The sequence below is a fragment of the Stenella coeruleoalba genome (assembly GCF_951394435.1).
Source record: "Stenella coeruleoalba genome assembly, chromosome: 17".
Taxonomy (NCBI): Eukaryota; Metazoa; Chordata; class Mammalia; order Artiodactyla; family Delphinidae; genus Stenella; species Stenella coeruleoalba.
The window spans coordinates 48,421,309-48,438,317 of NC_137163.1; the positions used below are offsets into that span (position 1 = coordinate 48,421,309).

Genomic DNA, 17,009 nt, shown 5'->3' on the forward strand with positions numbered 1-17,009 from the left:
AATATTTTATTTACAGTGTATTTGTTATTTTTGTAATTCAAAAGGCCCAGATTAAAACTGTACACTAACTTAAGAAAGACAGTCTTTTATCTGGATTTTGTGCCCATCCACTTTCTATTAGAGAGATCATAAGTGCTCGATGAGGTATATCAAATGGCAAACTTTCTTCATTAGTGTCAGGTCGATGTCCTTGTGACACACTATACATAATCTGCAAAGGATTGGTGACTTCTGTCAAAACAAATATATTTCATTCATTAGAAATATATTATGATTTAATATATTAAATACATTCTAAAGCCAACCAAATGAACATGAGGGAATCTTAAAATCTTAGGAATAATTCATTACTTCCCTTTCTGTCAAAGGAATATTTAGATCCCAGCTATTGCCAGACTTGCTGCCTCTCGTGGGAGGAGTTTATATCTTCACCTCTTTAATTCTGGGCTTGGCCATGTGATTTGATTTGGCCAATGGAGTATGAAGAGAGCAGAGTAAAACAGAGCTCAGCAGAGCTGAGCAGAACCTAGCAGAGCCAAGAAGGGCCATAGCAACTAATAACCCAACGTGAATGAAAAATAAATATTTAGTTTGTAAACTACTGAGATTCTGAGGTTGTTACACAGCAAACTGACCTAAATGAACCTCAAAATAAAGAAAGAGACAATATTATCAGAAAATTTTAAAAGTATTCTTCAGTATTTGCTGGTCTTTAGAAGAAGCACTAGTTAAATTTTCATACAAACGATTTTATAGCTGGAATGAATCTTAGAAATAAGAATTCAAAATTCTTATTTTGCAGATAAAAAAATGAGGACTTAAGAGATTTAGTGGCTTATAATAGAGTTAATTACTATCAGAACAAGAAGAATCTACACATTTTTCTGATCCTTAATCCAGTACTTTCCATCATACAGTGGATTCACAATGACAAATTGTTGTTTTTCTAGTGTGTTTTCCACAAAATGACTGTTAGGCAGATTTAAAATAAGTGATCTTTATTCAGATAGTTCTGAGTATGACTTACCAATATGATGTCACCTAGAATAAGGAAGTCAAAGTACACTTACCTTCAAAAGGCTGTTTTCTAGATAAGACTTCCCATGTGATAACTGCATAGCTGTTTAAGATAAAAATATACATATAGTACTTTATAAACTATTCATAATAAACTAAAATGGTACTGATTTTAAAAGCTGACTGTGAGATACCATTTTTTAAAGTAATAATGTAGTGAAATGCTGCTTAAAGAATCACTATATAGAACCAAGATGATGAATATTCATATACAGTTTTGTTTTGAAAGGGAATTAATTCAATTTGAAAAATTAGGAGATTACTGTAATAAGAACTTGAAGTTACAGGCAAGGATAACTTGTGGATGATTCTCTAACACCTAGATAAGCTATGCCCTTTAATTACATGATTCTATTATTCACACAAAATAAAGAGCAATAAAAAAGGCTGTCTCATGTAGCCCTATTCTATTGACTCTTTTTCTGGTGTAAGTACTGTCTCTTTTGGTAGTGTTAAATGTTAACTGCACTGTTTCCCTCCCCCTATCAAGGTCACATATGATAAAAACCCTTGAATATTATAAATTGATAGGACAACAAGATATGCTTTAATAATTTTTAAGGATGTAAAAGTAGCTTAAGGCGAGGCATCAGGACTTCCCTGGTGGCGCAGTGGTTAAGACTCCATGCTCCCAATGCAGGGGGTACGAGTTTGATCCCTGGTCAGAGAACCAGATCCCACATGCATTCTGCAACTGAGGAGCCTGCATGCTGCAACCCAGGAGCCCATGTGCCGCAACTAAGGAGCCCACCGCCGCAACCAAATAAATAAGTAAATAAATATTAAAAAAAAAAGTAAGGCATCTTTATTTTCACATTTTTAATTTTTAATTTTTTTTTTTGGCTGCACCACACAGCTTGTGGGATCTCAGTTCCCTGACCAGGGACTGAACCTGGGCCACGGCAGTGAAAACCGGGATCCTAACCACTAGGCCACCAGGGAACTCCCAAAGCAAGGCATCTTTAATATGAAAAACATTAACCACTGTCTCTAATTTATTTTCACCACACTTATGAGAGAAGCATAAAAATCATACTTTTAAAATGTAGCTTCAAAATTTGGATTGATTAATCTTGTTTTTTAGACAAGGTTAACTCTGAGCAAAAGTAACATGCTGTACCTGTATATATCATGCTTGATAGTAGCCCTTGATTTTTGTCCAGGTTCATAGTTTTCAGGTGGCATATAGATAATTGTCCCTCCTTCTGGTGCAGATTTACTACTTCGTGATTGTGAGAGGGACATCATGCGCCATTTTGATAAGCCAAGATCTGCAATCTGGAAGGGAAAAGAGTAATTGAATTTTTATATTTTCTCTTTAAAAAAATTCAAGAATTGTTTTTGTTTATATTTATTATATTTAGACATGAGACCAGAGTAAATGCTATATATATTAATATTTTATTTCTATAATAGTCTATTAGTTTCTTAACAAATTGGATTCCATAGTGCTGAACCCAACAACTCTAAAAGCAATATAAACTGACTTGAAGTTCAGCATAATATTACAAATTTTAAGAGACTAAGTTTTGGAAACTTAAACAGGAGTATTTTTGCCTTTTATTCTGAATGAGTATATACACTTCACTTTTTGTGACAAGTAGCTTTACATCATGTGCTTTCAAAATTTACCTATACCTCACAAAACTGCTAAACTAGTCATATCTAATACGATTGTCACTGGGTATTGTTTACAACTCAGGTTTATATGTTCTTATTTATAATGTGCTAAAAATAGTATCCTTAAATTTTGAAATAAGTAAAATTACAATATAGTATAACTCATTATTATATGATTTATGCCTACCACTAAAAGAATATCTGTTAACAATAGTATAGTTAGCATATAAAACATATTTATGGGCTTCCCTGGTGGCGCAGTGGTTGAGAGTCCTCCTGCTGATGCGGGGGACGCGGGTTCGTGCCCCGGTCCGGGAGGATCCCACGTGCCGCGGAGCGGCTGGGCACGTGAGCCATGGCCGCTGGGCCTGCGCGTCCGGAGCCTGTGCTCTGCAAGGGGAGAGGCCACGACAGTGAGAGGCCGGCGTACCACCAAAAAAAAAAAAAAAAAAAAAAGAGTAAAAAAACATATTTATGTCCATGACAAGGAGTGCCTAAAGCATTATCAGTGACAAACATTCTGTACTTTTGATATGTCCTTTACAGTTTTACTTCACTTGTAAATTTTGTGCAGATGCTATCAATACACAATATCTTATAACTAAGTATCTAAAACGTTCCAATGTTTTTTTTAAAAGGGAGACAAAAATGTAAGAACAGAAACAATATTTAGTGAACAAAAGAGTATAGGAAAACTCTGAAGACATTTAAATCACTTAGACCTTCACACGGCACAATTTAGGAGTCAACAGAGTGGAACAGCTCAAGCTCTATCCAGCACACCATTTGTGGTTCAATCATTTAACTCTTAAAATGTTCACTAGCTTTAAGAGAAGAAATAAGTTATTTAGTGTTTAGATGAATTTGAGATTAAAAAAAATTATGGCCCCACTCCAAAAAGGGAGGGGGTAGCCTATATGAATCTTTCATACATTATCATAATAAAAGGGTAAGTCTAAGAAAAATAATTAGAAAAGACCAAGAGGAAACATGGTGCCACTACATGAAGATAAGCTGGATTGATTTCTAAAGGCAATATAATATGTGTTCTGGAACATGGGTTCTAGAGCCTTGATTACTTAGATTTACATTCCACTTCTACCCCTTAATTAGCTGTGCAACCTTGGACAAGTTTTCTAATTTCTCTGTGCCTCAGATTACCCATCTTTAAACTGGGGATAATAACATAACACAGGGTTGTACTGAGGATATTAAACTAGTTATTCTAAGTGAAGCACTCAGAACAGTATCTGACACATAGTAAATGACCCCTGTGTGTTAGTATTATTAATGTTTTGTACATGGGAATAAGCCTCTAAAGATTGCTCTTATTCATACAATACTAATAAGCACAGTACATAGTTTCAGGGCCTTTAATACACTTTGAGGTGGTATTAAGACTCTGGGGAACCGTATATCCTACTTACTTCTACTTGCCACTACAAACTCTTATTCCTCCCACTCATTCTCTAAAAGCAAAAACAGTCCTCCAGCTGCACATCTGCTAGGATAATAAGCATTACTATGAGAAGCAAAGTTTATTTCTGTGCCACAGTGAGAAATGTTAAAAAAAAAAACAAAAACTGGGATGTGGTCCATCTTATACCTGACCCACAAATTGCAAACTACTGGGCTAAATACTGGTTTGAATACAGTGCTGGAGAAAATGTATTCTGAGCTTGCTTCCTTATGTGCTCCTTTCACTTCACCTAAGGTCTTCATCTATGTTCTTAAATCTCACCTAGAAAACTTAATCAGAATTCCCTTTATCAGCTAATTTAGTTTGGCTTTCACATGGAACCATATTTGTCCCCCTTCTCTATTACAAACACCATATACCAAAGACACGATTCATTAAATTTGGATCTTCCAGAGAAGAAAAAAAAGTGAAGAATATGATGAGAGGAATACAAGTTCCACGATTTCTTGAGGGTCCTGGTATCATTCAGCAATGAAGACAGAGGATAGGAACTTTTCTATTCTATACAAGATATTAACATGCATTTCAAAGGTAAAGGTTCTTTTTAGCTAAAAAAGATGATAAAAGCAACAAGAATTTACTGTATTAGCACAGGAAACTATATTTAGTATCTCAAAATAACCTATAAAGGAAAATAATCTGAAAAATATATAAAACTGAATCACTTTGCTGTACACCTGAAACTAACATAATATTGTAAATCAACTATACTTCAATTTAAAAAAAGATTAAAAAACTAGAGGAAATTAAAACACACTATTCATAAAACTCATCCATAATCTTATTACCCTACCAGAATAGCTATTTTCATTTATATAATACTATCCATGTCTGTAAATTTATAAAGTTATCAGTAAGAAGCTATGAGGAATAACTTTAAGTATTCTTAGAAGTTCCACACATGATGGACAGAATAGCTGAGAAATCAAACATGGTACATATAAACATTTATTTCAAATAAGCCTACCACAGGTTCATTTGTATTTAAGGTGCACTAATTGATACTGACCAGCAGATAAACAAATTGAATGTATTCTTTTTAAAGTAGAAAAGTCCTGGTTGATCTTAATTGGTAGTATGTTTTTCTTTTAGATACTATGTTTCTGGTTAGCATTCCAGTATAAAAATTTACTTCAAAAAACTGTAGCAAGGTGTGTTTCCATTTAATTTCATTAAGTATTTTAAAAGATTTTTTGCACTTCATTTAAAGGCCCTTCCAAGAAGATAGGTAGATCAGGTAACTGTTACTTTTTCATGAATCACTGATAAACTTTGACTTTTAAGGGACATTTATAAAATAAAAAGTAGAGACACACAAGATGCATATAAAAGAGTATCATAATTTGTAAGAATAGTATTAGAAAGGTCACAGTTTTGTATGTGTTAAAGCTAATAAAAGTTAAAAAAAAACACACAAAGCCAAACTATTTTAAATTCTATTTATTTCAAAGAAAGACCATGGGTACCCTATTGATCAATGAAAAAGAGAAAGTAGGGATCATCATCACCTATTACTTTGCTTCTGTTTTCTGTATCAAGAATAATTTCTGGACTGAGATGAAGAAAATAAAGTCCAAGGAGGTTGAAAAGTTTATAAAGTACAAATCTCAGGTCATTTTACATATATTTCAGGTTTAGTTAGAATACTCGCAAATACCTCCATGGTGATGGAAAGGTATTACAGGATACGAGAAAAGCAAATGTCATTCTGATTTTTAAAAAGGGAAAATAATATTGATTTTGCAAATCTATATATTGGCAGAGACTACCCTTAATCCCAGGTTTAAAAATTTAATGAAAGGGTTACTTTATGAGTAATTGATAAAAGAGCCAGAAAGAACTAATGAAAAATTATATTAGCCCAGTGATCAATTTCAGACCTCATGCGACATATCCCAAGTACTTGGGATGTCTAGCACAACACTGTTGCTCCACAAATACTTAATAAAGGAATGACAGACTTCATTTCCTTTTTTGTCAGTAGTACTACTGTCAAAGAGTAAATGTTAAAACAGTTTGTATATTATAAAACATTCTGAGGTACTTTAATAATATCCTTGACTATTAAATTATCAGACCTATCGGGTATATATAGAAGATCTGGAATTCATTCATTTGTTCATTCAACAACTACTTATTGAATGCTTCTATACGGCATATGCTAAGCAGGTGGCAGTGAATAAAACAGACTACATTTTAGTCTTTGTGAAGCTTATTATATTATAATTGGGGAAGACGGTCAATAAACATATTAATAAAAAATGTTCTGTAAGATGGTGAAAAATACTATGGAGAAGCATTAATCAAGGTATGAGGATACAGAGGAACTAGGCAGGTTGTCAGGGAAAGCCACTCTGATAATGAGGAAGAAAAGGAAAGGGAGTAAGTCATGAGTAAGTAACAAGGAAGAATAAATCTGACTCCGTATTGGATCTGTTTCTTTTACTTTAACCTTCGTATTCTATTGCTTTTGCTACAAGTTAAGAATGTTGCCTATAGCCTGAAATATACAAGACAGCCCATTCTCAAGGCTCTGACCTTTAAGGGTATAACACTTTTCTATTCATACAGAGATAAAAAGTTACAGAACAATTACATTTGTCTTGTTGGACGTTTACAGGAACATCAAGATCTGACCTACATGGATTGCTGCAAAAACAAAGGAGTCCAAGAAATTTGCAACAACCAACCACACCCTCTCCCCTTTTAGTCTGAATTCTAGCTGGGGTAAGGTGGTTCTTTGGGACACTAGTCCACCATCTTCTTGGTCTACCGGCTTTCTGAATAAAGTTGCTATTCCTTGCCCCAACACCTCGTCTGTTGATTTACTGGCCCTGTCCTGCAGTGAGCAGTATGAACTTGGACTTGGTAACAAGGACACCTGGGAAAGCAGTCAAGCAAGGACTTTTGTAATATTCTAATGGGAAAAAAATGGAGAAATATGGGCTGTATAACAGCTCTTTTAGGAATATTCCAAACAAAATGAATGCTTATTCTCCAAAAGCCCTAATTAATAAAAGGATTGATATTGACCTGAAAGGAGGTTTTCAGACCATGTTGTGTAGCTCTGATTTGAGCTCTGTACTGCTTAATAGTTAATCATGACTTGAAGATACAAAAAAGCAGCTAATTAAATTTGAAGATGACACAAAGCTGGAGGACAAAGTTAAAAATCCTTGGGCTACAGAAAAAACGTTCAAAGAGGTCTTAAGAGCTGAAGTTATCACCCAAATCTAACAAGATAAACTTTGATGATGTCCAGAAAATATCCTGTGAAGTACATGACAAGGAGACATGATTTAATTAACAATACATTAAAAAAAAAAAAAAGAAAGAAAACCTCTCAGTGTTTCTTGTTGACACTGAGCCCAACTTGAATGTTGTTATAGGACTGCCCCCCAAAAGACAAATTAGTAAGGAACTATGAATACGAAGTAAAGTATTTAAGGACGATTCTACATTTATCACACCACATCAAGGGTGTAACTGACCAGGACCCTATGAGGCCTTCCTGGGACAGACCTCCCCCCACATATCTACTGCTTTAGCTCCTCTCTAAAGTACCTAGATAATAGTATCTGATGCATATTTCCTGAGTTTTTCAGATGCTAAAACCACCAACAAATGGAAGAAATTAACTACTTGATGATCATGGGCACGTAATCCCCAGACCTTCTAGCACCTAAGGATTGACCACCATCAACCAATCAGAGAATTTGTGCAAGAGCTGACCACATACCCAAGGTGTGTCCCTTCCTCACCTTGCCTTTAAAAATGCTTTGCTGAAACCCTTTGGGTAGTTAGGGTTTTTTCAGCATGAGCTACCTCTTCTCCTTGCTTGGCCCTGCAATAAACCTTTCTCTGCTCCAAACTCTGACATTTTGGTTTGTTTGACCTCACTAATGTGTTGGCCACACAAACTTGTGTTAGGTATATATGGGTACTTTGATTAGTTTTGAGGATCAAAATTTAAGAGAGATTTAAACACAGATGCATCTAGATAGCACCTGGGATTAAAACCTATGTAATAAGGAAATTGGCTGAAGAAACTAAAGATGTGTATAAGGGAAAAGTGTATGTGAGAAGTAAGGGGATTATAGCTAACTTCAAATCTCAGAAGCACTGTCAGGTGGAAATAAAATTGGACTTTGAACTCACTTTATCACTAGGACCGATGAGTGGAAGCAACAGAGAAGGAGTTTTGACTGATCGCATAAAAAAATGTCACAGTCATTCAGTTACGGAGCTTAAACACTCTCTTGTCACAGGGTAACTGCCTTGGGAGATGAGGGATTGTTGTAGTGAGGATTCAGAGGACCAGCTGATTAGGGGACTAGAATAAGTCACTTCTACCTGTATGGTTCTATAACTGATGGAATAGATTTGTCTCTTTTTTTTAGGTAGTATTGAGGCAGCAGCTTGCTTCTCTCTTCCTTTACCTTCCATTTTATTCTAGGCAGAGGGAGTGCCTTCAATAAAGGTTTATTTTTTCACTTAACTTTCTCACACTTTTTATATTTATTTTTCTATTGTTCCAACTTCCTTATTACTTATTTGAACATTTTTGGATACTTATAATAATCTTCAATTATGTATATTATTTGAAGTGTAGCAAAATACTATGTAAAAATAAAGTGAGTTACATTTAGTATTAATTTCTCAGCAACTACTTTTTATTTGCTGTCATCAGTTACATATAGGGTAACTGAAATCACTACTGCTCTGGTGCCTTTAGGTATCTAAATCTTATGCTTTATGCAAAAAATTAATTCAAAACAGATCACAGATTTAAATGTAAAACATAAATCTATGGAACTTTTAGAAGATAACATAGAAGTAAATCTGCAATACCTGTGGCTTCGTGAAGAGTGCTTAGACACGACAGCAGAAGCATGATCATAAAAGAAATAAATTACAACTTTTGCTCTGTGAAAGACCCTGTTAAAAGGATGAAAAGAACAAACTTTGGATTGGCAGAAAATTTTTGCAAACTATATATCTGATTAAGGACTTATATCTAAAAAATATACAGAACTCTTAAAACCCAATAGTATAAAAGCAAAGAATCCAAGTAGAAAATGGTCTTAAGATATGAAGAGATGTTTCACTGAAAAGGATATAGAGATGGCAAATAAATAAATAACAATATTCAACATTATAGGAAAATGAAAATTAAGACCATGGTGCTATATCACTATACATCTATTAGAATGCTAGAATAAAAAACTATGATAATACCAAATGCTGGTGAGGGTGCAGAAAAGCTGGGTCTTTCATACATTGCTGGTGGAATATACGACGGTACAGCCACTGTGGAAAGGAGCTAGGTAGTTTCTTAAAAAGCTAAACATATGCTTACCATATGACCAAGCAGTTACACTCTTGGGCATTCATCTAGGAGGAATGAAAACTTACGTTTGTTCAAAAAGTTGCACAGGACTGTTCATAGGAGCTTTATTGTAATTGCCAAAGACTAAAAATAACCAAAATATCTCTCAACAGCTGAATGGTTAAACAACTTTTGTACACCCATACCATGGAATACTATTCACCAATGAAAAAGGAACCAACTGTTGACACAAGCAACAACTTAAATGGATCTCAAAGGCATTATGCTAAGTGAACAAAGCAGTCTCACAATATCACACACTGTATGATTCCATTCATGTAGTATTCTCGAAATGACAAAATTATAGAGATGGAAGACAGGTTAGTGGTTGACAGTAGTTAGGTATGATGGAGGGGAGAAGGTATGACTATAAAGGGGTAGCATAAGTGATATCTTTCTTGTGACAGAGTAGTGCTATATCTTGATTGCTGTGGTGGTTACACAAATTTACACATGATAAAGTGATACAGAACTATATACATGCATTGTACCAATGCCAAATTCCTGGTCCTGAAATAGTACTATAATTATATGTGATGTAACCACTGGCAGAAATTGGGTGAAGGGTACATGGGACTCCTTTGTATTATCTTTGCAACCGTCTATGAATCTATAATAATTTCAAAATAAAAAGTTAACAAAGGTATAATCGACAATTTAAATTAAGAATAGAATGACTGTATTTTGAACCATAATTTTACCAATGTCTGTAGTCTAGGAATAACTAACTCACTGCAGCAGGAAGAAGTGGCACTGAATTAGGGGCTATGGAAAAGGCAGAGATATTAAATTGGTAAGATAGAAGAAATAACTAAAAAGTCTTTAAAACTATTAAACACAAGGATGCAGATAAGCTTTTTTTTTAAAAAAAGTAACTACCTTAACGTGAAATTCATTATCCAATAAGATATTCTGAGTCTTCAGGTCATGATGAAGTAGAGGAGGATTCATATTGTGCAGGTCATTTACACCTAGTGCAATTTCATGCAGAATACGAAATCTTAATGGCCAAGGAACATCAGGATATTCATTTTTCTTCATATATGTGGAAAGAAACAAAACTAAAATTAGTGGCCAAATTTATTTCCACTTAGAAAATGAAATATTCCATGAGGAAATATAGTATTAAACTAAATATCTGGTATAATTAAATTCAGGGCAAAAAATACTCATTTTCTTATATTATCAATTTGACGTTATTTAACATCCTTGTATCTTACTTTCCTCAATTATTAGAGAAAATAATGACTTTACAGTACTGATATTTCCTTTTAGTTTATACTGGTAATGCAACTACATGGTATGGGGTCTTTCTTCAGTTGAGACAGTTTTAAATTATTTTTTATCTGTATAATACCCAGACATATATTTATACTCATACCCATCTTCCCATTCTATGGCTTCTTATCAAATAACTTGTGCCCATGAATGTGTACACACACACACACACACACACACACACACAATTTGTTTCTATTCAAAATTTATATTTTAAGTTTCCTATTAATATAAAACCATACTTGATTACGATGATAACCACTGCATCAATTAAAATTATGACCATAATATATTTACTTACTAAGCATTAATACTTCATATTTTTAAATCATATATTTACTTGCATTTCAGCTTGAAAAATTAGCATTTGGGAGTTTTGCTTTTGTGAAGGAAACAAAAATCATCTTCATTTCTAAGTATATATAACATAGAAACATTAAAAATGTAATGTTTTCTATTTCCTGGTACTTACAAGTGACAGTCATCTGAACTTTCTTAAGTGTTTTCTGAACATAAAAGTTAATACAGCTTCCCAGGAGAATGAACATACTCAGAAAAATTAGATAATTTGGGAATATCCAACTATGAATCATCAGGGACCATGCCACTGGGTACATTTTACTAAATAATATGAAAAAGTATGCTTCCACTGAGCTCAAAACTGTTCTTAAGAATTTTTTTTCTGCAAATGGGTCAGCTTATAGTTCATTGATTAACTAACTTGGCAGGGGAGTGGCTCAAAATACTTGTCTTTACATAGTATTTTGATTTTTTTCAACAATCTTTTGTGAGGTTGGGGGAACGTGCTTCAAGATAAATCCTGACCTAATAATACAGGACACCGAAAGAAACACAAAACACAAATGTTCAACATTACTTCCTCTTGTATACACAGATTCCCATCCCCTTGAGTAACTGAATCTTTTAATCTTTAAAAAGATAACTTTTTCTGAAAATTATATAGTTTAAAGAAGTAACAAGGCCTCTCTGCAGTATAGTGCTATATGGAAGCTTTTGATCATGGAGAGGAAGGTAGATGAGTGCTCACTATGTATTTTATGATTCCTTCCAGGAGTCAGCAATCCCCCTGTAGGAGGCTCTAGAATTTCTAATGGGCTCCAAATTTGGGTACCAGAGCATCTACTGTGGTGCTGGGGTATGGGAAGACAACATTAGAATTTATGCTTATACTCATTTAACAAAAGGAAACTGTGTTTAATTAGTATTTGTATCTTACTTGCTGTGTTGGTTACACAAATCTTATACACTGACACTAGTTACTTTACTCTGCCCTTGTTTCAGATGGTCCTGTCACAAACAGAATGTGTTGTATCCCGAAATACAGAGGAAGTCACTCCATGAGTGGTGACAGTGGCACCCATTCTCTCTTGTTTGTGATGTATCAGAATTTAGATGTATCAGAATTTAGGAGTGTTCAGTGACTAGATTTTACAGATTATGTTACTACTCAGTTTTAACTAAAGCACCCCTCACAAAAGAGACCGAGTTCTTTAAAAATATTTCTTGACAGAAACTGCAGGCTAGAGATAATCTTAGTAATATGAGAGCAAGCAAACAACAATAGATGGATACACATATTTTGGACACCCCCCACAACCGGGCCATATCTGTTTACTGATGGGATTCACAATTAAAGCCAGATAACTGATACCTTGGGAAAAAGGTACATGGCTCATGCCATTGTCTATTATTGGAAAAGCTCATGTATTTGATACTCAGATTTATTTGGTCTATTAATTCAGAACTTTATGAACTGGTATTATTAACATTTAATTTGAACCCTACATTGTCTTTAACATAAAATGAAATCTGGCTTAAACTAACAATAAATTGTATGGTGTGCAGAGTTTATCTTTTCTCTCTCCTGTTCCTCTCTTACATATACATACATGTGGATATTCGAATTCAATGTAAACCTCAGGAACAGTAACCTAAGCAAAATAATCTAGGTCACTTAGAATGCAGGGTCTGACTCCACAGTATTTTTTTTGTTTGTTTTTTTTTGCGGTACCCGGGCCTTTCACCGTTGCGGCCTCTCCCGTTGTGAAGCACAGGCTCCGGACGCGCAGGCTCAGCGGCCATGGCTCACGGGCCCAGCCGCTCCGCGGCATGTGGGATCCTCCCGGACCGGGGCACGAACCCATGTCCCCTGCCTCCGCAGGCGGACTCTCAACCACTGTGCCACCAGGGAAGCCCCACAGTATTTTTAACAACACAAAAGAAGCCATAAATGGTGAAGTTTTTCATTATTCTTATTTTGATTCATCTATATATCCCCAAATAATCTGATCATTTGTAAAACGAAAGTACTATATAGGTTGAATAACAGAATTATAACGACTGAAAATGTATAATACTTACCCTATGTAGGAGTTCATTTAATGACCCATTTGGCATGTATTCAGTAACTATTCCCCAAAATTCAGGCTCATTGCAAATTCCCAAAATTGGAAGAATGTAACTAAATCTAGCTTTGTGTAAAATTTCAACTTCTCTTAAGACATCATTTCTTTCACTAAAGAAAGAAAATGTGTAATTATTTCAAAGTAAGGAAAAATACACAATTATCAAGCCCATAAATATTAATTAATCCTGGATTTTTTCATTCATTAGCTTTTGACCTCATGTAAATTATGCAGCTTCTCTTAGTTTCTTCGTGTTTAAAGTTGGGATAATATCTACCCTATATATTCCATAGGTCTGTTTAGAGACCAAAATACCTGTATAAGCCACTGACAGAAAAAAGTGCTACATACAGATTATTATTGTACTCTTCTCAGGAAAGGGAAAGAATACCATGTTTAAGTTTATAAAGTCTATATTAGAATGATAGGTGCTTGAACTAATTACATTAAGTTTATGTTGTATTAAAATGATCACATTTGATTAGACTATTATATTAAATTTTATGGTTGCATACCATGTAAAAATTTTCTAAATATCCTGAATATTAAAACACTTAAATGTTGTAGATTTTAATGACTAGATGATAATAGTTGCATAAGGGTCAATAATGCTTAGAAATTATATACTGGAACACAGGAAAAGGACACTGAGAACAGGTAAATGCTTAGAATGGATCCCTGGGCTAACTCTGGATCCCAGGTTCATTTGATTTTTCATTCATAAAACAAATAAATATTGAACATTTATTATGAATAAAGAACTGTGCTCAGCATTATGGAGACTAGTAAGTTTAAAAAAACCAAAAAACAAAACACATAGTCTGTGACCTCAAACTGTCCAGAAATCGTTTTAAGAAAAATAAGTACTCACTGTGGTCTTGATTTACACTTCTCCAATGATTAGTGATGTTGAGCACCTTTTCATATACCTATTGGTCACTTGTATGTCTTTGGATGTGTTAATTATATTGATATTGGTAATTATTCCATGATGATGTATATGTATAGCAAATAATCATGTTTTGCACTTTAAATATATACGATTATATTTGTCAATTATTCCTCAATAAAGTTAAAAAATAAGAAAAGCAAATAAAAAAAGAAAACCAAATACTTAAAATATAAGGCAGAATATGATAAGCGCCATCAAAAACAAGTAAATAAGCAAGCAAATAAATAAATAAATATAGGGAGCTCAGAGAACTAGTAAATCTGGGCTAAGGGAGTTGCTACAGCCTTTAGAGAGAGATGTCAACAGTACCTTAAGGATGGATAGAATTTCAACCACTGGAAAAAGGGCATCCAAGATATGTGGTCCCTCTCCAAGATGGGAGAGATTTTGCCTTTCTTTTTCATCTGTGTCTCCCCAGGATCTGGAACAGTACCTGGCACACAGAATTTGTCTAATAGATGTGTATCAAATGAACTCAAGGAAGTTAAAGTACAGGCTATATCTGGAAAATGACAAATTGTTTAATATGAATCAGGATGTGTAACAGCGTGTGTAAAGGGAATGAAGGTGAATAGGGTAGGGTAGGGCCTCATCTCAGAGCCTTAAAGCCAGGTGAGAGCATTTACACTTGATTTGGTAGTCACTGAGTTGTGACTACAGGTTATTGAGCACAGGAGTGACAGGAGTGGAACAAACTTTTAGGATGATTAACTTGGCAGCAAGGTGTAGGATCAGCAGAAGGAGGTAGAGTTTGAAAGCCAGGTATTAGAAGATTATAATACTAGTTAAGATGTGAAGCAATGAGAGTCTGAAACTATAAAGGTTGCAGTGTAAATAGAAAGAAAAACACTAGCTGAATAGAATACCCAGGCTCTGGTGGCTGACTGATTGACCTGATTGACTAAGGGAGGTATATACATATATATATGTGTATATGTGTGTGTATGTATGTGTGTGTGTACGTATGTGTGTGTGTACATATATATGAAGGGAACTGCATTTGTCACCAATTTTTTTCCATGGATGATTTGGTATTGGTAGCAGCAGTGATAGAAAGAGAACTGTCTCTAGGAGAAGCTTATTAGGTAAACAATGATGATTAGTTGGTGCTTAAACCACCCAAGCTCTTGATGAATGGCTGCTGAAATAAGAAAAGCAACAGACATTCCAGACCAGACTATGAAGCCTCCTTTAAAAACAAACAATAAGCAAAATAAAGCAAAAACATCTTAGTCATCTATGTTTTGAAGAGGTAATATACTTACATGTTTCAAAATTCAAGAATTTCAAGAATGCATAAAGAGTTTTTCTTCTTCTCCCTGCTCTTCAGCCACTTAATATCCCAACTGTGAGGCAACCCATTTTACCAGTTTGTGAGACCTGCTTTAATTAAATTTATATTTCCTAAGCTGAAACAGGTCTGTATTTGCCTCATGAAATGTAGGTCAACAAGACAGTTATTGAGTAGCACCTTTGCTGGGAAGGTTCCTGGATACTCTGAGAAAGAATTATAGAGAGGGCATGCTAGGGGATATCTTATTGATACTTAATGTACTAATTCCCCCTCCCATGAAGAGTATGATGCATTCTTCCTTCTCTTGTGATCCTATTATTTGTTGGCCACTTTACTACAGTTGGTTTCATTATCCCTACTTTATATATGAGAGCACGAAGGCTCACATAAATTAATAATTTCTATTGGTCATGCCAACAATAAGTGGCAGATTTGGAGTCAGATTTGAATTGCAATTGTGGGCCGCTAAAGCCTTTGTTTTTTCCACTCACTGCTTAATCAGAGAAGGAAAATTCTTGAAGTCAGATTTCAGGAAGAATGAGTGGGAAAACAGAAAAAGCCAGAACACTTTAAAACTAGGTTTTTATATTAAAAAAATAAAAATGTAAAACAGCTTTTACAGACATATTACCAAAATTACCCATAACAAATTTCAGTTACAAAACAGTTACACTGTTTACACAAGGTATTTGAACAACCTATCAGACTCACCTATTCATGAGGCGTTGGGAGATTGCTGGGGAAGGTCCTCTCATGGGCAGAAGTCAGGTTACAGAGAATAATTCACCAATCACTAAAATAAGAACATGTTACAGCACATAAACTTAGTTTTCTTTTGTGATCTCAAAGAACAATGCAAACATTATCCACACCAGAGCCCAAGAAGTACATGTATCTGTTATTCCCACTTCATTAAGTGAGGACATAAGACATCCTGTGAGTCAACTGCAGAGCCCAGTCCTATGCTCAGACTACATAAATACAGCTAATGTTAACATTCTAGGAAACAAGTGGAAGAAAAAATGTGATGCAGTAATGCCAGAGTGTTGCACTGGTCCTTATGGCGTCTTTGACGGCAGAATTAATTTCCTACCCGATTTAGTGAAGAATTTTAGATGATGAAATTGTTAATGAGCACGAGAGGGAACTCCCTTCATTTCTTGGCCCCAAATGGCACAAAACTTAGATAAATTAAAATCTTGAGAAGCAGCATCCAAAATGGGAGGATCAATCTCCTTTAAAATACCTAAGGAGTCCATCAGTGCTAGATTTCCACATATTTTAATAGTTGATTCTAAAATACATCTACCCTCTCTAATCAACCACCACCCTTCAAAGTTGACTACATACACATAATTTCCCAGTAATTGCTCCACAGAATTCAAGACCCAGGGTAAATATACCCTGTATATCACTAAATCAGGATTATGGTACACAAGAAGCGGGAACAATTTCTAGAGGTGTCTCAAACTTACTGTGAGATCTAGCCCATC

The 17,009-nt window shown here is 34.7% G+C and overlaps 1 protein-coding gene across 2 annotated transcripts in view; it reads right to left on the bottom strand.

Annotated features, from left to right (window-relative positions):
- LOC307176170 (receptor-interacting serine/threonine-protein kinase 2-like) overlaps positions 1-17,009 on the bottom strand; it is an 18,265-nt gene continuing 1,256 nt past the window's right edge. Inside the window, exons 2-6 of one of the 2 annotated variants that reach the window (XM_079902004.1) lie at positions 13,227-13,380; positions 10,446-10,601; positions 2,198-2,355; positions 1,071-1,120; positions 1-231 (exon numbers count right to left, since the gene is read on the bottom strand). In XM_079902004.1, coding sequence (XP_079758130.1) covers positions 65-231; positions 1,071-1,120; positions 2,198-2,355; positions 10,446-10,601; positions 13,227-13,380 — 685 coding nt within the window. In that variant the 3' untranslated portion in view covers positions 1-64. Of the gene's footprint in view, positions 1,121-2,197; positions 2,356-9,028; positions 9,116-10,445; positions 10,602-13,226; positions 13,381-16,227; positions 16,311-17,009 lie in introns of those variants that run through there. The other variant, XR_013824634.1, reaches the window with a different exon arrangement.